The sequence below is a fragment of the Sebastes umbrosus genome, chromosome 13 (assembly GCF_015220745.1).
Source record: "Sebastes umbrosus isolate fSebUmb1 chromosome 13, fSebUmb1.pri, whole genome shotgun sequence".
Classification (NCBI taxonomy): domain Eukaryota; kingdom Metazoa; phylum Chordata; class Actinopteri; order Perciformes; family Sebastidae; genus Sebastes; species Sebastes umbrosus.
Window position 1 is genome coordinate 105,652 of NC_051281.1, and position 20,039 is coordinate 125,690.

The 20,039-nt window shown below is 47.0% G+C and overlaps 1 protein-coding gene across 1 annotated transcript in view; it reads left to right on the forward strand.

Annotated features, from left to right (window-relative positions):
• Positions 1-20,039, forward strand: part of ttn.2 (titin, tandem duplicate 2) — a 229,072-nt gene that overhangs the window by 53,262 nt on the left and 155,771 nt on the right. Inside the window, 47 exon segments of the mRNA XM_037790082.1 lie at positions 1,021-1,059; positions 1,062-1,211; positions 1,214-1,587; positions 1,590-1,676; positions 1,678-1,909; positions 1,912-2,025; positions 2,028-2,135; positions 2,138-2,253; positions 2,255-2,743; positions 2,745-2,928; positions 2,931-3,043; positions 3,045-3,311; positions 3,313-3,412; positions 3,415-3,974; positions 3,976-4,128; positions 4,131-4,412; positions 4,415-4,844; positions 5,426-5,704; positions 5,980-6,128; positions 6,130-6,196; positions 6,199-6,530; positions 6,532-6,544; positions 6,767-7,048; positions 7,146-7,424; positions 7,513-7,794; positions 7,896-8,174; positions 8,342-8,629; positions 8,734-9,012; positions 9,127-9,408; positions 10,669-10,947; positions 11,573-11,851; positions 12,004-12,282; positions 12,363-12,650; positions 12,733-13,011; positions 13,275-13,556; positions 14,268-14,406; positions 14,408-14,477; positions 14,479-14,545; positions 14,642-14,884; positions 14,887-14,919; positions 15,012-15,290; positions 15,367-15,654; positions 15,736-16,014; positions 16,283-16,564; positions 18,434-18,712; positions 18,817-19,098; positions 19,210-19,488. Coding sequence (XP_037646010.1) covers positions 1,021-1,059; positions 1,062-1,211; positions 1,214-1,587; positions 1,590-1,676; positions 1,678-1,909; positions 1,912-2,025; positions 2,028-2,135; positions 2,138-2,253; positions 2,255-2,743; positions 2,745-2,928; positions 2,931-3,043; positions 3,045-3,311; positions 3,313-3,412; positions 3,415-3,974; positions 3,976-4,128; positions 4,131-4,412; positions 4,415-4,844; positions 5,426-5,704; positions 5,980-6,128; positions 6,130-6,196; positions 6,199-6,530; positions 6,532-6,544; positions 6,767-7,048; positions 7,146-7,424; positions 7,513-7,794; positions 7,896-8,174; positions 8,342-8,629; positions 8,734-9,012; positions 9,127-9,408; positions 10,669-10,947; positions 11,573-11,851; positions 12,004-12,282; positions 12,363-12,650; positions 12,733-13,011; positions 13,275-13,556; positions 14,268-14,406; positions 14,408-14,477; positions 14,479-14,545; positions 14,642-14,884; positions 14,887-14,919; positions 15,012-15,290; positions 15,367-15,654; positions 15,736-16,014; positions 16,283-16,564; positions 18,434-18,712; positions 18,817-19,098; positions 19,210-19,488 — 10,815 coding nt within the window.

Genomic DNA, 20,039 nt, shown 5'->3' on the forward strand with positions numbered 1-20,039 from the left:
ACCGATACCAAATAATGACCCGTTCCTGTCGGTCCATTCTGAACAAAAAAGGAAAATTTTGGTAATTAATTAATTAATTACCAAAAACTGATTTTCCTTTTTTTATTTTTTTATTTTTTGGTAATTAATTAATTATCGGTGACCAATCTATTCAATTCACTTTTATATTTATGTACTATATACATTATATACTGGAACTTTAATTAAGTTTTGAGCAACTTGCTGCATTAAAAAGGTTCACATTTGAATTATAATTCCTGATAATTTTGTAAAATTTTTACCAAGTTACTGTGTACGATCTATTAATTTAATAACAAACAAACAATTTATGTTAATTTATATATATGTATTTCTTTGTTACATTTAGTTTTACAAAGTTAAGTTATCAACCGATACCCAAAGCCAGCTCTCGCTATCGCTATCGGTACTGGAAAGATCGGATCGGTGCATCCCTATTCCTGAGGTCCGTTCTTACAAAAATTAAGTTTTGGTAATTTGACTAATCGCTAAACATTAATAATAATACTAATAATAATAATAAAAATTGAATGAGAGCAAAGCAGTTGAATTAAATTCTGTTTTATAACCAGAAGAGCTGAGAAAAGGTCAAAGAATCATCAATCCGTTTGGGGGAATGAACTTTACTTTTGTTTATGTGTGATAAATGATTTTATCGTTCTTTCTAACATGTTTTATATGTATATATATGCTGTATATTCATACTGTATATATATATATATATATATATATTAGGGCTGTCCTCTCTTAATCACTTAGTCAACTAATAATAAGGTAATTGGGATTTCATCTTGATTGTTATTTAACTTTAACTGTAAAATCTAAATCAATATTCATAAATGAGTCTTTAACCAGATTTAAAGATATTTAAGCATCCTGCCTATCAGTGGACTGAGACGTTCTGAGGTTGAGGACGGCCCTAACTATCAGTATCAATGTGAATATGACAGGCGTCTGATTTGTGGATATTTATTATGAGTGTTGCTCAATTCTTCCTGACAGAGAGTTCTAGCACCAGCGTCACCACCGTGGAGGAACAGGAGGGAGACCTACTTCACTGGTGTCCCAGTTACCTCAGAAAACCAGAAACACTGAACTCAAGCCAGAGTCCAAACGTTACTCTTCTTCTTTAGAGAAGAAAAAAGAAAAGCCAGTTTTCCTGAGCCAGCTCGCTCCGGTGGCCATAACCGCCGGGAAACCGCCCGGCTCACCGTCAGAGTGTCCGGCCTCCCGAAGCCGACCGTTCAGTGGTCTCACAACGGGAAGGTGATTAAGAGCTCCTTAATATACAAGCTGATAGAGGAGAAGGAGGAGTACACGCTGGTAATCACCCGGGTCACGTCGGCGTACGAGGGCGAGTACTCGTGCACCGCCACCAACAGATTCGGCCAGACGACGTGCACCACGTACCTCGAGGTGAAAAAGCCCGACGTTAGCCAGGCGGAGAAATGGGTGGAGAAGATGTTCAAGGTCACGGGTCAACCGCCGACGTTCACGGTTCAGATCCAACCGGTTAGGTGCTCGGAGGGAGGAGAGGTTTCCTTTAATTACAAAGCCGCTGGTGAGGCCGGTCCCCCGATGTAAAGTGGTTCAAGGGGGCGCTCCAGATCCAGCCCAGTAGAAACTGTATCGTCATATCCAACCGAGACGGATCTGGCACTCGTAAATATTAAGAGCGTCAAACAGGAAGACGGCGGCGTGTATACGTGTAAGGCCTCCAACCAGTTCGGGGAGGCGTCCTGTAGCACCGAGCTGGTTGTGTTCAGAGAATCAGTTTCTGTTTCTCACAAACAGGAGCAGCTGACCAAGAAGAGCTATAAGGTTTTAGTTACAGAACAAGCAACTGAGTCTCGCTTGTACCAGGTCAGCCTCCCGGGCCAAGACAGAGCGAGGTCGATCAGATGGTGTACACCATCGGTACTGAAGACCGTCAGATCATTCCCAGCGAGCAAGTGGGCTCTCTTAGAGAACTCGATATCTCTGCCGCCACTATTCACCGCGAGCAGCTGACCACCAGGCGGCGGTGCTTCAGTCACACGAGATAGAGGAGAGGGTGTCGGTGGTTCCGACCCACCCGCCTCAGGTCTCCGCCGTTCCCGTGAAACAGCTTCACACGGCGGCGTTACGTCGTCCGTTGAAGAGAGTCATGATTCCACAGAGCAGCACTGCGATCGCATCCTAAGCCCCGAGGTCGTCGAGCTTCAGGCAGCTCGAGAAAAGAGGTCAGTGGTGATGGTCGGCGGTTGCTGAGGAGCTCACCCCGCTAGCTACCGTTAGCACAGAGCATCTAGCCGACAGGAAGTCTGCCGCCGTCAGGCCCACGTCTGAACCTAAACATCTAGTCAGTGGGCATCAAGTCGAGTCCCAGCTGCCCATCCTGAAAGAGCAGTCTCAGGATATCCCCAAACCGCAGCAGGAGAAGAGTTATAAGGTTAAAGAAGGTGTTAAGATCTTATACTCAGCTCAGTCTTCAGAGGAACGGGTGCTCGCAGAAGACCACACAAGTAAACTAGCAACAGCAGATTCTGCTGTGAAGTCTTCTGCTGGGAAAGAGCAGCACCGGCCCATCTTGGCCTCAGTCAGCGAGTCCAAACAGACTCTTTCCAAGGAAACTAAGTTCTCCATGCAGAGGCCCGCTGAGGAGACGGCCCATCTCTGTAAGGACAGAGTGATGAAGGCGGCTCTAGCTGCTGAAGAGAAGCAAACGCTGCAGGCTGAACCCACTCAGCAGCTGCCCAAGTCTGGACAGCGCCATGTCCATCCAGTCACAGGTAGAAGGAGAGCAGCTGTTGCACCTGCAGGTTATCACAGATCAGGACCTCCTCCCGTCCGAGAGGAGCTTCACCTGCGAGAAACCGGCACCGGAGCAGGCCGGAGCCAGGAAGAGTCCTACTCTGCTTCACACCGTAGCCAGGATGAGCAGAGGACGGTAGTTTGCGAGGACACGTCAGAGTTTGAGGCCAAGGCTAGAACCGAGACCATCCAGCCCCAGAAAGAGGCTCCTACTCTGCTGCACCTCCAGTCAAACCCAACCGGTGGAGGCGCTGCCCAAAGAGGGTATCCTCGTTATTGAGAAGCCTGAGCAGCAGGTGGCGGCGCAGAAACAGGAAAAGACGAGGAGTCACGCAGCCACCTCGGAGGAGAGGAGGGAGCTCACGGCAGATTATCACACCGAGCTGGATCTGTCCGTGACCGGCATTCAGTCTCAGCTCCGGACTGAGCCCCGACCTCAGAACATCCTCCAGCTCTCCTTCCAGCCCATGCAGCTGCCAAAGGAGACGCCGGTCAGCAGCCGACGTCAAGCAGCAGCGAGCTTTGGTGCAGAAGGAGGATCGCTTGAATGTGATGCACGTCACCAGTGTGATAGACAGTCAGGCCTTAGAGGAGGGTCACACCGAGAGTCCTTACGGCGGTGGATAAATTCACCTGCCAGACGGCTGTAGATGCCGAAACTTCCCACCGAGCCAGTCCAGGTTGAGGAGAAGGAGATCTCCACGGAGAGTAGCGTCCTCCTAGAGGCAGCAGAACAGGACTTTGCTGTTCAGATCCAGGAGGGCCAGTCGGTCAGGCAGTCGATAGTGATGGACGAGAAGCGAGTGCTGACGGGTGAGCTCTCTCAGGAGATCACCAAGTCGGAGTCCGCTAAAGTCGCCGTCACCACGCAGCCCAAACTGTCCCTGATGGCGTCAGAATCGAAAGACAGCACGGCTCTCCCCAAAGAGATGACGTTTGTGATTCAGATCCCGAAACCGTTCAGTCTGAATATACGGCGTCAGCTCAGAGACGCTCTCCAGTCTGCCGTGGCCAGCGACCAGCCGGTGTTACTGGCTGACGTCATTGGAAGGTTACAGGCTGTAGAAGTACAGGAAGTCAAGGTTCAGAGAGAGCCCAAGCGGGCCATGTTTACATACCTGATCACAACAACGGGTGCCCCCATGGAGATCACTCTGGCTTTTGGAGGGCAAGTACCCTCAGACCGCCGACCTCAGGACTGAACTCCAGGCAGCTTTCCACTCCATAGTGTACCAGGAAGCTCACGTTCTTACCTCAGAACAGACGGGCACTATGCAGCTAGACAAACCTCAAAGGGCGCAGGTCACTTCGGCAGACGCTCTAAGCAAGTGCTGTCGTCCATGTAGAGACCCGTGAGCGTGGCGGAGAGCGCCGTGGATTTCACCGCCGTTAAATCTCAGGCTGCTGCACTCAAGACACAGACTAGGATGTCGGTTGAATGTGCTTCAGCTGAGCAGCAGGTCGTGGTGCAGGAGTCCAAGGCAGCGAAGATGGAACAGTACATGTCATCCCAGATTAAAGTCTCCACAGAGTCTCACATGTCTTTTGAGCAGTCGGTGCAGGTGTCCAGGCAGGAAGTGAGGTCAGTGGCGGTGAAAAGCAGAGAGAAAGATGTAGGAGCGCGATCGTTACCACGACACTGCCTCCCACCGCCGTCCCCACCGAACAGGTGGTGGACGTCAGCTTCCAGAAGGAGCTCAGGGAGGAGATCTTTAAAGAGGAGATCACCGTATCCAGGCAGGAACAGAGAGAATACCCCGAAATAGTCACCTCCCTTGAAGACGTGTCCATCGACGAAGACAGCAAAATAACTTGTAGCACCACCATTAAGTACGTCACACAGGCAAACTGGTTTTTCAACGGACAATTGGTGAAATCTGGCAAAGAGTTCAAGTGTTCCAAAGACCACGACACATACACATTGGTTATCTACAAAGTTGTGAAGGAGAGGCATCAAGGAGAATATGTTTGTGAGGCTGAGAATGAAGCCGGCAGGACGACAACGTCTTCAAGACTCACTGTAGTCTCAAGAGGTTTGACAACAAGGAACATTTAATGTGATCATTCATTCATCCACTCTCTCTCTGAGAACCACTAATCATTCACACCAATCGGTTCATTCAAGGTCTCATTTCATAGCTCGGCATGAGCATCCTTAGCAGGGCACGGGATGGTACTAACTCACCACGTCTTGTTTGTTCAACGTCATTCTGTGGTTATAAATAAGACCAGAATCGTCACTGCCATGCAAGGTTAGCTTAAGGCTCTGATGAGCATCTTGCTATAATGGTTGTCACGATCCTGTTCTTCAGGTAACCTTCATGGTCTCTCCATGGTCACACTGGCATGTCGGTGTCAACAGGTTCCTCTGTTTTTAAACCCATTCCTTCAGGTCCATTCCCTCCACAACGTCTCTCTGCATGCTTTCAGGGCTTCAACTTGACAATGCTTCATCTTTCACAACCTCTTTGTTCGTTTTTTCCTCCTCCACAGTCACTCCTGTGTCCACCATTACATTCCACCATTCCCTGTTACCATTGGTTTGTTTTACAAGAGGTTCATAGATGCCATCAGTAACATTTACCTTTTCTTTGTTTGTCTGTGTGTGCCTCAGTGCCACCCGTCTTTAGGCAGAGAATCACATCTCTGGAGATAAACATCGGCGGCCAGGCCAAGTTCGAATGTGAGATCGAGGACGCTCCGAGCGTCACCTTCAAATGGTACAAGTCCAGCGTTGAGATCAAACAGAGCGAGAAGTTCAGGATCATCAGCCGCCACAGCGGTTCCTCCCTGGAACTGCTGAACCCGATCAAAGCCGACAGCAGCGAGTTCACCTGCAAGGCTTCGAACCAGCACGGCACCGACAGCTGCACCGCCTCGCTCATCGTCACCGGTAAGACCCCCAGTGGGACCTTTTCTTTCTTAAATGACTGCATTATTGTGTTTGTATGAGAGAGAGAGAATTATATATCTGCAATGTGTTTTTCCCTGAATCATTATGCTGCAATGTGGAAGTGATGATCTGTTTATAAATTGGATCTGGTTTCACGTTTGGCAAGATGTAATGAAAGTTCTCATGTTTAACCTACATCGAAGTTGCACAGGTTATTTTTTGATGTTGGTGTATTTTTCTACTTTTTAAAAAACTGTTCTACTGCTCTCTCATAGAAATGTACCCGCCGGTAATTTGTTTCAAAACCAGACCAATGACTTTATATGTGGGCAAAACAAGCCTGTTCCAGTGCTCACTCACTGGATCCTCACCCATGGAAGTTGTCTGGCACAAGGACAACATAGCCGTCTCCTCCGAAGGGAACTTATGTCATGAAATGTGAAAAGAACAAGTATTCCCTTCACATTAAGAGCCTTGAGCTGACTGACCAGGGGTGTACCTGTGCAAGGCCTCCAACAGCGTTGGCACTGCCACCTTTACCACAGAACTCAAGGTTATTCCGCAAGCCTAGCTTGTTAAGACTGTTGAGCTGGCGTCGGTCGCCGTCAATGACCCGCTGAGGCTGGAGTGCCAGGTGGACGAGGACACTGGTGTGACCGTCACCTGGACCAGGGATGGCAAAAAAGGTCCACCAGAGATGGAGTGTAAAGTGTCTTTTGAGGACAAAGTGACTGTTGTTGACATACCCAAGTCCAAACTGAAGGACTCTGGGACGTATGTGTGCACGGCTACAAATGAGGCCGGGAGCTCAACCTGTGAGGCTGTGGGTAACAGTTCAAGGTAAGATCTAAAGACGATCTTCCCGTAAGCTTTAATGAAAACGTATAACTCTGAAATGAGCGAGTGGATTATTGCTGTTTTCAGCCGACTGCTAGCTGATGCTAACACAATGCACCGCTATCTCTTTCCTTTTGCAATTCTTTTGCGCACTTTTCTGTCTTTGTTTTTTTCCTGTCTCTCTTTTGATGATCTTGGTGTTTTTGAACTAAACACTCCTTTCAGAGCCTCCTACCTTTGTTAAGAAAATGGAACCTAAGATTACGTGGAAACAAGGTATAGCTGCCCGCTTGCAGTGCAGCGTTAAAGGATCGCCCGAACTTCACATCCACTGGTTCTGGAATGAGAGAGAGCTTCCTGATGGAGAAAAGTATAAAATCTCTTTCAAGAGTGGAGTAGCCTCTCTGGAGATAATGAACCTGGTGGTCACAGACAGCGGCAGTTACACCTGTGAGGTGTCAAATAATGCTGGCAGCGAGAGCTGCAACACCCTTATAGCTGTTAAAGGTTTGTCAAATATTGCATTTGCTTTACAGTCACTGTTCAGTTCAGAAAACTTTTGGTATTAAATGCATATACTTGACTTACCCCTTTTGACACGCAGAGCCACCGTCTATTAGAAAAGAGCTGCAGACAGTCGAGGCGGTGAAGGGAGCAGCTACTCAGCTGGAGTGCGAGGTCACGGGAACCGCTCCGTTTGAAATCAGCTGGTTAAAAAATAAGAAAAACATCTCTGGTGATCAGAAATATAAAATAATCGTACAAGATACCTTGTCAAGGCTGGAGATCCAGACCTTTGAAAGTGCAGATGTTGGAGATTATCAGTGTGTCATATCCAACGATGTGGGGAAAGTCACCACTAAGGCCGTAGCTAAACTTAAAGGTTAGTATACCGGAGATTAATGAAACTGTGTTATTGACTGAAGTTTAGTCTCGTGTTTCAGACTCAGTTTTTAAATCTGTTTTCTTAGAGCCACCAACTTTCTCAAAGAGGGTTGACAGTGCTACAGCAGTTTTGGGAAACCCAGTAAAACTCCAGGGGACCGTTAAGGGCTCGGCTCCCATCTCTGTGAAATGGATGAAAGACTCTGAAATACTGAGAGATGACGATCCAAACATCAAGATGGTGTATGAGAACGGTGTTGCTAGCTTGTCGATAACGACAGTGGCCATCAGCCACGGCGGCAAGTATTCGTGCCAAGCCGAGAACGAGGCTGGCCAACAGAAATGCGAAGCTACCTTGACTGTGCAAGGTCAGTTGACGTCTTTGAAGCAGATTTTAACTCCTGTGTCGAGTTCCGTAGGTTCTTGTGTCTAAACTCTTATAATGACTGATGGGTCTGTCTTATCCCAGAACCGGCCAGAATCGTAGAACCGGCAGAGTCCATTAGTGTGACTGCAGGAGATTCAGCCACGTTGGAGTGCACAATCTCCGGAAGCCCAGACCTCAAGGTGAAGTGGTTTAAAGACGGGAAGGAAATGATCAGTGGGCGTAAATATAAGATGACTCTGAAAGACAATGTCGCCACGATGAAGATTCTTACGGCAGAAAGAGGAGACACCTCAGAGTACAAGATGGAGGTGTCGAATAAAGTCGGAAAAGACCAGTGCACATGCTCGGTCTCGATCTTAGGTTAGCTCCTGGTTTCTGCTTCCTTAACATTTCATAACATTTTTGCTGTTTTACAAATGATGACTTTAATACAAGTAGAGACAGTGTGCAGAGTTTGCTTTTAGATTCTTGTACAAGACAGTATGAAATTCTGTTAATGCATGAGATGTTTTTTCTTCAACAACCAGATCGGATAATGCCTCCAACTTTCACCAAGTCTCTGAAAAGAGTTGACGGTAACATTGGTAATGACGTCAGCATGGACTGTAAAGTGTCTGGGTCCCAACCCATGACCATATCTTGGTTCAAAGACGACCAGGAGGTCACACCTGGATCCAAATTCCAGCCTGAATTCAAAGACAGCTCGGCTACGCTGAGAGTTATCCGGCTGGAGAAGGCCGACTCTGGAGTTTACAAATGCAGAGCCACCAATTCAGCCGGCTTTAAGGAAACCAGCGGCACGCTCTATGTCAAAGGTTCTGAATGCTTGGCTATTTGTTGTGCCTCTGTGTTGTGTACAATCCTTCAATGATTTCATGCTAACATGAAACTCAATCTTTGTTTTGTTCATGGCCTCTAGAGCCCCCAGTGTTCACACTGAAACCAGACAACCAGGATGTCAAACCAGGAACCACGGTTTCTATCAGAACCGCCTTCACTGGAACAGCTCCTTTAGCTGTAAAGTGGTTCAGAGAGGAAAAAGAGATTATAACTGGAGGCTCATATTTCATAAAGAAAGATGCCTCTTCAAGCTCTTTGGAGCTTCAATCTGTGAAACCCAGTGACTCCGCCAAGTACACATGCCAAGTATCCAACGATGCTGGGAAGGTGGACTGCACCACAGTCCTCTTTGTGAAAGGTGCCCGTCTTCAGTTTCGTGTGCAGCTGCATGAAAATGTCTTGACATCAATATCTCTTCTGTTACTAACATCATGTCTCCTGTCTGATGATGAATGTTAACCTCTTCTCTCAGAACCTCCCGTGTTTGTGAGGAAGCTTGAGGCGACCAAGCTCGTCACCAGCAGCGACTCCGCCAAGCTGGAATGCAAAGTGACGGGCAGCCCCGTCATCAGTTTCAAATGGTTCAAGGATGAGATGGAGATCAGCTCCGGTCCTAAATACACAATGCCCTTGATTGACTTAGTGGCATCTCTGGAAATAGTCAACTGTGCAGTGGAGGATAGTGGAGATTATGTTTGTGTGGCATCCAGCGAGGCTGGTAGCGACCGCTGCAGCAGCACGGTTACTGTCAAAGGTTGGTTTCACTCATTTATTTCACTCCCGTTTTTAGTACATGAAGACTTTTATTGTGACATTGAAGACATTTCTGCTTTTCTTCGGTTCAAATGACAAATCGTCAGCAGTTATCCTGTCGAGACGCCACACCCCCTGATGGACAAGAACCACTGTTAAGACTAAGGATGCACCGATACCACTTTATATCAGACCGAGTACAAGTACTTACATTTGGGTACTCGCCGATACCGAGTACCGATACGAGTACTTCTCTGTGCCAAAAGAGCCTCGTTAACAGCCAGCTGGAGGGTGTGAGCGACACACGGCAGGCTGGGGAGTCCCGCATACGAGTCAGTGCGCCGCCACCGGCTCTAGGTCGGCTTGGAAAGGCTCGGGCCGAAGGTGCTTCCCGGGGCCGCGGCCAAAGAGTCACCGGGGCACCCTGTCCCTGTGCGCCCTGACCGCGTCGTGCCCCCAGGGCGGGGCTCGGCCCACGTAAAAGGCGCCAGGGGTCTGCGGCGCTGTCTGCAACCCACCCGACCCGTCTTGAAACATGGACCAAGGAGTCTAACGCACTCGCGAGTCAGAGGGTGTAAGCAAAAATGAAAGTGACGGCAGGCGCGCGCTGGCTGAGGTGGGATCCCGGCCCAGCGGAGTTGGGCGCACCACCGGCCCTTCGCGCCTGCACCGTCGGGGAGGTGGAGCGTGAGCGCGTGCGATAGGACCCGAAAGATGGTGACGAGAGGTTAACGTCATGCTGCCGTAAAGTGGTATCAGAGCCGTTTTGCGAGTACGAGTACATGAGCACAGTATCGGACCCGATACTGGTATCGGGTCCGATACTGGTATTGGTATCGGTGCATCCCTAGTTGAGACTGTAGCCTCGATTATACTCCCGAACGGACGCATACATGGACACCTGCGGACACCACGTAGTAGTTCTGTTTATACTGTCCGCTTAGAGGACGCGTTCCACTCGTGCGCAGTGGATCGCTATGCTACCACTTGTAGCGTAGTTGCTGCGTGGTCAGGTCCACACGGTCACAACAACTTTGCCAGTTGTAGACGTCCTCAACTTTACGTCACGCGTACTGACGGACGCACAAAGCGTAATAAAAGCTTATAGCTTAAACGGGGCGTGGCCTCTTCATGTGGTAAACACTGATGATGTCATTAGAGCTGAAGAAGTCATTCAGAAAAAAGCATTTTCAACTGACATCATCATGTCACACTCGTGCGGTTCAGTGTGATGCGCTGACCAACCGCTGTTTTCTTCTAGAGCCGCCGTTGTTTGTGCGTAGCTTGGAGCCCAAAGATGTGGTGAAAGGTTCTGAGATGATGCTGGAGGGCCAGGTCTCTGGTTCCACCCCGTTCACCGTGTCATTTTATAAAAACACGAAGCTGATTAGGAATGACAAGAGACACAGGATCACCGTGAAGGACGACCTGATAGCCTTGCAGGTGGCGGCGGTAGAGGCAGGAGACGTCGGTGTGTACCAGTGTACCGTTGAGAATGAAGTCGGGAGGGCCTCCTGTGATTGTCAAGTAACACTCAAAGGTTGGTTTGGATGCTGTGGACTTATCTTCATTTAAAATCCATACCTACAGTATATGTGGATAGCCTCACAAAGCTTCATCCTGATCTGGCAACGCTCAGTAGGCATTAGGGTAAGGTCACTTTATGTCTTTACAGAAACAGCAGCATTAAGTCAAGTCATTTTTTTTATATAGCCAGGAATTACAGATTTGTCTGAGAGCTTTACAATCTATACAACACTGATCACTATCTATCATAGACCCTCGATGGACTGACTTGCAATACGTGTTATGTATATACCCTTCCTGTCCTCTGGGTGGTCATTGGCTTTTGCTTCTGATGAAGAAACCAAATGTTGGTAGATTCCTTCGCTACTCCAACAAGATCGGTTTCTTGATAAATTTGAGGATAGAAATAGGTCTGCTTTATATGGAATACATCATGCGTAATTCAGAATGCTCTCTTGGATCAGGAGTTTGGAGACGCAGACAAAAATGGTCAAAAATGTGTCAGCTGGTTCTCAGTAAAAAGTTTTCAGACATAAACCGCATAAAAAGACGTTGAGCTTGCAGGATGAAGTCCGACTTTGTGAGGCTGATATTCAGTAGAGAAGCCAGTAACATTCATATAAAATGTTTCCTCGTAGAACCACCATCGTTTGTGAGAAAGCTGGAGAACCTCAGCTCCCTGGTTGGCAGCGAGGTTTCTCTGCAGTGCACTCTGAAGGGCTCCGAGCCCATGACCGTGTCCTGGACCAAAGACAACCACGAGCTGAAAGAGGCTGAAAACATTCAGATTACGTACGAGAACAACGCCGCTCTGCTGCGCTTCACCAATTTACAGAGCAAACATGGCGGCAAATACTCCTTCCAGGCGCAGAATCAGGCCGGCAGCCAGACATGCTCCGCCGTGTTGACAGTTAAAGGTTGGTCGAGATACTCGAGAACTCACATTTGAATCTGCCAACATTTTATGACCTCAGAAAGTTGATAAGGCCGAAATGCATCTTTAAAAGTTTGTCATCGACTTCAGTTCAGATTTGAGATTCTTTGCTGACTGTTTTGTTTGCCGTCTCAGAGCCAGCTAAGGTCACAGAGGAGGCCAAGTCTATCAGTGTGACTCAGGGGGATCCGGCCATGCTGGAGGCCAGGTTCTCAGGCACTAAACCCCTGAAAGCCAGATGGCTAGAGGCCGGCAAGGAGCTGACCTCAGGCCAGAGGTATAAAGTGCAAAGCACAGACACCAGCTCTGTGCTCAAGATTATTAAAACCGAGAAGGGCGACAGCGGTGACTACACCTTTGAGGTTTCAAATGATGTCGGCCAGAGTTCTTGCGAGGCCACGCTCACCGTTCTCGGTCAGTTCTGAACCTAGAAGTTAGGTTTGTTTAATTGCATTTGAACGTTGCTTCTCACCTCTTTTTTCCTTCTACGTTAGATCAAATAATTCCACCGTCTTTTACGAGAAAGCTGAAGCAGACAGAAGGTATCAAAGGGTCGTTTGCTCATCTGGAGTGTCTCGTATCCGGCTCCCTGCCGATCACCATTCAGTGGTTCAAAGATGAGAAAGAGATCCAGACTGACGACAAACACAAATGCACGTTCTTTGAGAGCGTCGCTTTTCTGGAAATCTCTAATCTCGACAGTAAAGACGGTGGCAGCTACACCTGCATCGCTAAAAACAAAGCGGGAACTGTCCAATGCTCTGGGACCTTGTTTGTCAAAGGTTTGACCATGTTGTATTTATCAGTAGGTGGTCGTGTCCAATCCAAGTACAGCTTCACAAGCATTATTTTTGTCTCTTCCAGAACCGCCGTGTATTCTTGAAAAGCCTGATTCCATGAATGTTCTGCCCGGCTCCAAAGTCCAGTTTAACGTACTGGTCTCTGGCACGCCGCCGCTGACCACCAAATGGTTTAAAAACAAGAAGGAGATTTTATCCAGCGCCGACTGCACTGTGGTCAAAGACAACACCTCGAGCTCACTGGAGCTCTTCTTTGCCAAAACCTCCGATTCTGGAGACTATGTCTGTGAAATACACAACGATGTGGGCTCCACTTCCTGTCAGGCAACGCTCTTTGTTAAAGGTTAATATTCTCTATGTGAAACTGAGTCAGCAGATGTGTCTCCATCCATCTGTTCTTATCGGCATCCTTCGACTTAATGCATCTTTTTGATGGAGCATTCCTTTCAAAGGAGTGTTTTCATTGAAAACTTTCACAAAACAACTGATGGAAACTGACTTGTTTAAAGTTGGAGCAACATTTGGATGGAAACATAATCAACTTTAAAGAGATCTGAGTTTTCCCTTTGTCGTCTCTCTGATGGTTGCATCTATTTTGTTTCTCAGAGCCGCCTAAGTTCACGCGGACCCCGGCTCGTGTGTCCGTGGTCCGTCCGGGTCAGAGTAAAGTGTTTGAGTGCCAGGTGACCGGAACACCTGAGATTGACATCTACTGGTTCAGGGAAGGCTCTGAGATCAGCCCCAGCGACCGGTACAAGATGGTCTTCGTTAACTCTGTGGCCACTCTGGAAGTCTGTGGGGCTGATACCAAAGACTCGGGGCTTTACTACTGCGAGGCTCGCAATGAGGCCGGCAGTGAGAGCTGCAGCATGGAGCTCAAGGTCAAAGGTTAGTTGTGTCAGAAGACACGTTACTGATTGTGCAGGAGTTTTAGGAATATAGGATTGGAGGTTTTCCATAGAGATGTTTCGATACCATTTTTCCCTTCCCGATACTGATTCTGATACCTGAACTTGCAGTATTGGCCGATACCAAGTACTGATCCGATACAAGGGTGACTAAAATATATATATATATAGTTGTTATTATTTTAATTTAACAGCTTGTTGGATCTTCCACTGGGAAATATCACCAAATGGCTGACATTTTTTTCGCTCTGACTACCGCTACCGTTGAACTCTCCACCAGCACCGTGCTGTTGTTGTTTGCTGGTGAAGAAGTATTGATTTCCTGTTAAATAAGTTTCTGGCTTAATAAATGATGGTATCGGATTGGTGCATAGACTGGTGTACTCGCCGACACGTGATTCGGAATTTTGGGCCGATACAAAACTCTTACAAATCTAGTTTCCCAGATTATCTGCCATTCTGCTTGAAAGAACTGAATTGGCACTGATTAGTTTGGATTTTGTGTTGTGTCAGCATTTAAACTAGCTGGACCAACAGATTGTTTAATGGATTTTCAGCAGTTCAAGTTATGCCTCAAATCAGCTTGAAACATTTCTATGGGAAACTTTGCTTCCAAATCTCCAGAAAATACTAGAAAATAATTAACTCTTGATAGAAAAGGTAGGTGACAGTTTGTTTTCTCTCGTCTCAGAACCGCCATCATTTATTAAAGAGCTGGCTCCAGCTGATGCTGTGAAGGGTTCTAGTGCCGGTTTTGAGTGTCAGGTTGCTGGGACCGGTCCGTTTGAGATAACATGGCACAAAGATGCAAGGAGATCAAACCCAGCGCTAACATGGCTTCTCCCAGATGAATGACACTACCGGTCTGGAGGTGCACAGATGTGACACCGTAGATGTGGGTGGAATTACAGTGTACTGTTGCTAACGAGGTGGGAAGCTGTACTTGTAAGACTACGCTACACCTCAAAGGTTGGTTTTCATCACTTAGTTACAATTCCACATTTTTCAACTTTTGAGGTAACAAGTATCCGTTTACTTAACGTTTTCATTGGTTTCTTCTGATAGAACCACCAACATTTACCAAGAGGATTGAGAACGCTGCCACTGTTCTGGGTAAAATGGCAGAGTTTCAGTGTGTTGTGGTGGGTTCTCCCACGCTCTCTGTACAATGGCAAAAAGATGAGAACTGGATTTTGGAGGATACAAAGATTGAGAGAACATTTGAGAACAATGTGGCCACTCTCAGGATTCCTGCCTGCGAGGTGACGCACAGCGGGAAATACACCTGCCAGGTGGTAAATGATGCCGGCAGGACAAGTGCTTTGCCAGCCTGACGGTGCAAGGTATACCTGTGCTCAACTAATCATGGCTAACAAATCTTTCCTAACTTTGTTAGAAAACTTTATGAATCCTTGACTTTGCTTTTGCATTGTAGAGCCTCCTCAGATCACAGAGAAACCTGAAGTGATAAAGGTTTCAGTGGGAGATCCAGTCAGTCTGGACTGTAAGGTGACGGGCTCCCCTGAGCTCAAAGTGAAATGGATGAAAGATGGCAAGGAGCTTCAGTCCATCAGGCAACACAAGCTGGTCTTTGAGAACAACATCAGCAGCCTAAAGGTTCAGTCCGCTCAGATAGAGGACGCAGGAGATTATGTCTTCGAGGTGGCAAACCACATCAGCAGCTGCACCTGCAAAGTCAAAGTGATCGTACTAGGTTGGTGTGAAAAGCATAAATCTCCTGTGGTGCATAGTGACGTGTTAAATAACTACTTTTATTCTTTTGGTAACAGAACAAGTAATTCCCCCAAGCTTCATCAAACCGCTGGTAGACATGCAAGAGATTTTGGGCTCCTTTGTTCAGATATGTTGCAAAATATCTGGTTCCCTGCCGATCTCTGTAGAGTGGCAGAAAGACGGGAACAAAATCTCGAGTGGTGTAAAACACAAACTCATTCAGCAGGACAATTCTGTGTCCATCGAGATCGAGCAGCTAGAGAGATCTGACGCAGGATCCTACTCTTGCAAACTGACCAACGCAGCGGGAAGTTGTCAATGCAGCGGATCCCTCATGGTTAAAGGTTAGACGACGTGATTGGTCATGCAATCCTAAAACCTAAAGGTGAGTACCTCTTTAACATGGTCCGTCTTGTTCTCTTCAGAACCTCCCAGCTTTGTGACGCCGCTTGAGTCCCAGGCGGCTCTACCCAGAGGCACTGTACGCTTCAAGGGCACATTTAAGGGAACGCCCCCTTTCACGGTCAAATGGTTCAAGGACGACACGGAGCTCATGACTGGGCCCACTTGTTTCACGGGGCTGGAGGGGCTCTCTTGCTTCTTGGAGCTCTACTCAGTGGGTGTCGCCCAGAGTGGAGTTTACTCTTGCCAAGTCAGCAACGACGCTGGCTCTGTACGCTGTAGTGCAGACCTGACAGTCAAAGGTTGGACTTCTGTTAAATCAACTCTTGCGTGGCTGTGTTCATCTCACATCTGCATCGCTGGCTAAAACTAGTGACTTTCATTGTCACTATTATATTCATAAGCTTTTTCACTGCTGCAGCTTCTCATCATATCGCCTTTGTTGATGCACCTGCATTTTCCACAACCATCTGCTGCTAACCCATCATTGTCAGCTGCCTGTTGTAACAATCTAGTTTGAGCATACCGCCATCTTCCGGTAGCTAATATGTCTGTATTTTGGCTTTCCAGAACCACCGGAGTTTGTGCTGAAACTCCCTGCCGTTAAGTTTGTGAAGCAGAGAGAGTCACTCCGCCTGGAGTGCAAAGTCAGTGGCACAGCCCCTCTGAAAGTGACCTGGTACAAACAGGACACCAAGGTCACGGACGGGGGCAACTACCGGACCTCATTTGTGGACTCGGTAGCAGTCCTGGAACTGGTCTCCACCAGCTTTGATGATGAGGGGGTTTACACCTGTGAAGCTCAGAATGATGCTGGCAGTGTCAGCTGCAGCACCACACTTACCGTTAAAGGTCAGCCTCTCACTGACTTCCTAATCATCATTTATTATTCTGATGCACTGACTGTTCAGTGTGTTGTTGAGGTGAAAGTTTTGTTGTATTGCTTAAAGCTGGAATTCGTAACATTTCCTTTATATATCTATCCGGTGTGGTGGATTATCGCTCAGGCTTGCAACTCAGTTCGAGACTTGTTCACCAACTTGTTGGGTGGCTTGTTGCCCCTTTGTTTGGGCGATGCTGGAACCTTTTCAGCTGGATACACAATCGTCCACAGTGTAGTTCCAACAACATTTGATCAACTGTCTTTGTTGTAGTTCCAACAAATGTCCACAACTCGGCCATCTTAGCTGTAGTTCAAACTAATTCCACAAGTCTGCCCTTTTAGCTGTAGCTCCATCATCCTTCCACAACAACAGCTGTAGTTTCACTTCCACGACTCCATCTGGACTGAAGCTCCAACATCCTTTCCCAAAACATCCACCATTGTAGCTACAGTTGCAACAAATTCCACAACTCTTTAGCTGTATTTCCATTGTCCTTCCACAACAACTCCGCCATGTTAGCTGTAGTTCCATCGAACATTCACAAGTCCGCCATCTGTACTGTAGTTCCAGTTCTTTCACAAAAAAATCTGTAAAACTCTTTATTTGTAGTTCCATGATCCTTCCACGACAACTCCGCCATCACAGCTCATCTCGGTGCACTTCCACCACTTTGCCATCTTAACTGTAGTTCCAACAAATTCCTACGACAACTCCGTCATTTTAGCTACAAAAATCTTCCACAATGTTTTGGGTTGTGTCTAGAAGGAAACCTCCAAATTGCGAAAACTTTCAACAACTCTTGCCAGACTCGCTACCCGACGACCTATCCTCACCTTAACCATTCAAGGTCAATTCCTAACCTAAAAGGGTAACTTCAGCTTTTTTCAACCTGGACCCTATTCAACAATTTTTGAAAATGTTCCAGTATTGAGCGAGAACGCTGTAGCCGCTAAACGAGCTGTAATGTAATCATTTTGGGCAACTTGGCACCGTCAGTTTACGTCCACTAAACCTTCTTGTTTTTGCCACCAACAGGCCCAGATCAAGTCACATGACACAATGACAAACAGAAAGCGAACGTTAAGAAAAAGGTTTTACTTCTCTGTAGGGTTCTTTCCATAATGTTGTCAGACACTTATAATAACAATCTGAGCCTGCTAGAGGTAAAAGAAAGAACCTTTAGTGGACGTAACCTGACGGTGTCAGGTTGCCCTGAGTGTTGTCCCCATTAATCACTCAGACACAAAAACATGGGAAAATATGGTCCAGGTTGAAAAACACCAAAGTTACTCTTTTACCGTCTCACGAGAGTTTTTCAATTTGTGCTTTATCTTCTAGACGCAACCATAAGTTTCTAATGTTAGCTGAATCCATTATGTTAGCTCCATTGAACACTCAGAAGTCTGCCATCCGGACTACCGTCCCAACAAGTTCCAAAACAACTTTGCCATCTTAGCTTCAGTCCCAACCACCTTGCACAACAACGTCCCATCTTAGCTTCAGTCACAACAACTTCCCATCTTAGTTTCAGTCCCAACCACCTGTCACAACAACTTTCATCTTCTTAGCTGTGATTCCATAGACTTGCCACGATTACTATGCCATCTTATCTGTAGTTAAAATTTTCACAAAAAGTCCGCCATATAAGCTGAAGTTGCAAAAACATTCCATCAAAGTTCCAACAAACTTCCTTAACAACTCAGCCATCTTAGCCGTGGGCCTTTTGCCACTGCAGAGCGCGTCAACAGGTGAAATGTTACGGGTTTCAGCTTTAAGGTTTCGTCATGGATTCTTTGCCCGTGTTTGCCTCTTTAACAGTTTCCTGATCTTTTTGTAGACCCCCCATCTTTTGTCAAAGTCCCTCAGCCGGTTGAAGGGCTGAAGGGTAAGGACGTGAGTCTGTACTGCGAGATGAGCGGTACAGCTCCGTTCCAGATCACCTGGTTCAAAGACAGGAAACCTTTGATGGAGAGCAGGAAGTATAAGATGGTGAGCGAGGGCAGCTCGGCGACGCTGCATGTCATTGGGATAGAGCCCTCGGACGCCGGCGAATACGAGTGCAAAGTGTCAAACAATGTAGGAAGTGACACCTGCCAGACGTCAGTTAAACTCAGAGGTCAGTAGAAACTGCGATAGTCTCAAATGAAAATATTAGATTTTCAAGTTACTTTGTCGCCTTGCTGACTTTCCCTTCTGCGCTGTTTGTCTCCTCTCTCTCAGAGCCGCCGTCGTTTGTGAAGAAACTGTCAAACACGACGGTGATACTGGGAGAGGAGGTGACCCTAGTGGCCACTGTTAAAGGCTCTGAACCCATTACTGTGTCCTGGGTTCAAGACAAGGATCACATTCTCAGGGACGGTGACAACAGGAAAATCACCTTTGAGAACAACAAGGTGGCTCTTACAGTCTTTAAGGCCGATGCAACCACGGCAGGCAAATACACCTGCCAACTCAGAAACGATGCTGGGAGTGTGGAGTGTTTCGCTAACTTGACTGTTCTAGGTTCGTAATCATATAATTCTCTCTTTCTCATGCAGTTCTGTTTTTTTTACCATCCTTCCTCCTGCAGGTTTTGATTAAGAACATGTTCTGCTTCTTCTCTGTTGATTCCAGAACCCGCTAAGATAGTGGACAAGCCCGACGCTCTGAGCGTGATGGCGGGCGACATTGCCGCCCTAGAGGTCAAAGTGTGCGGAACCCCGGAGCTGACGCCCAAGTGGTTCAAGGACGGAGTCGAGCTGGCCTCCGGGAGGAAGTACAAAATCTCGTTCTCTCAGATGATCTCCAGCCTGAACGTTCTCTCTGCTGAGAAGGTGGACTCTGGAGAGTACACGTTTGAGGTCATGAACGAGGTCGGGAAGGACCTGAGTAAAATCAATCTCACTGTTTTAGGTTGGTGTCCTCTTCCATATCTTCTTTCTATCTGTTATATACCTTACGTTGAGAAATATGAACAGTGGTTGTTCTAGATCAGTTCTTTAACGGGGGTCCAGGTCCACTAAACACCCAAAAGCACGTTTTCCATCTGAAAACCAACAACCGATGTCTCTGGGTATTTAATAGTGTTACTGATCCGGGTCCCAATCTAGTATTTGAATTCTACATATTGTGTTGTCAATAGCGATGGCCCTCTACTGGTGGAAACCTGGATATTGGGATTGAATCCTGCTGTTTGCTCATCTGGATCTCTTATATGCTAATCACTAGCTATAATCAATCATATAGTTTACCCTAATGCTAATCACTAGCTCTAGCACATATCCCAGCCTTGCATGTAAACTCAAATTCACACGTTTGTAAGAGTTCATACTGTATTTTGTCACCATAACAGACTCTTTACAGCACTTTTATCTAACCTAATAAGTTTGGGTAATAAATAAGGGGTGTAATGCAAAGGGAAATTTGTGCAGAAATAAATTTATAAATAATACATAGATGAATAA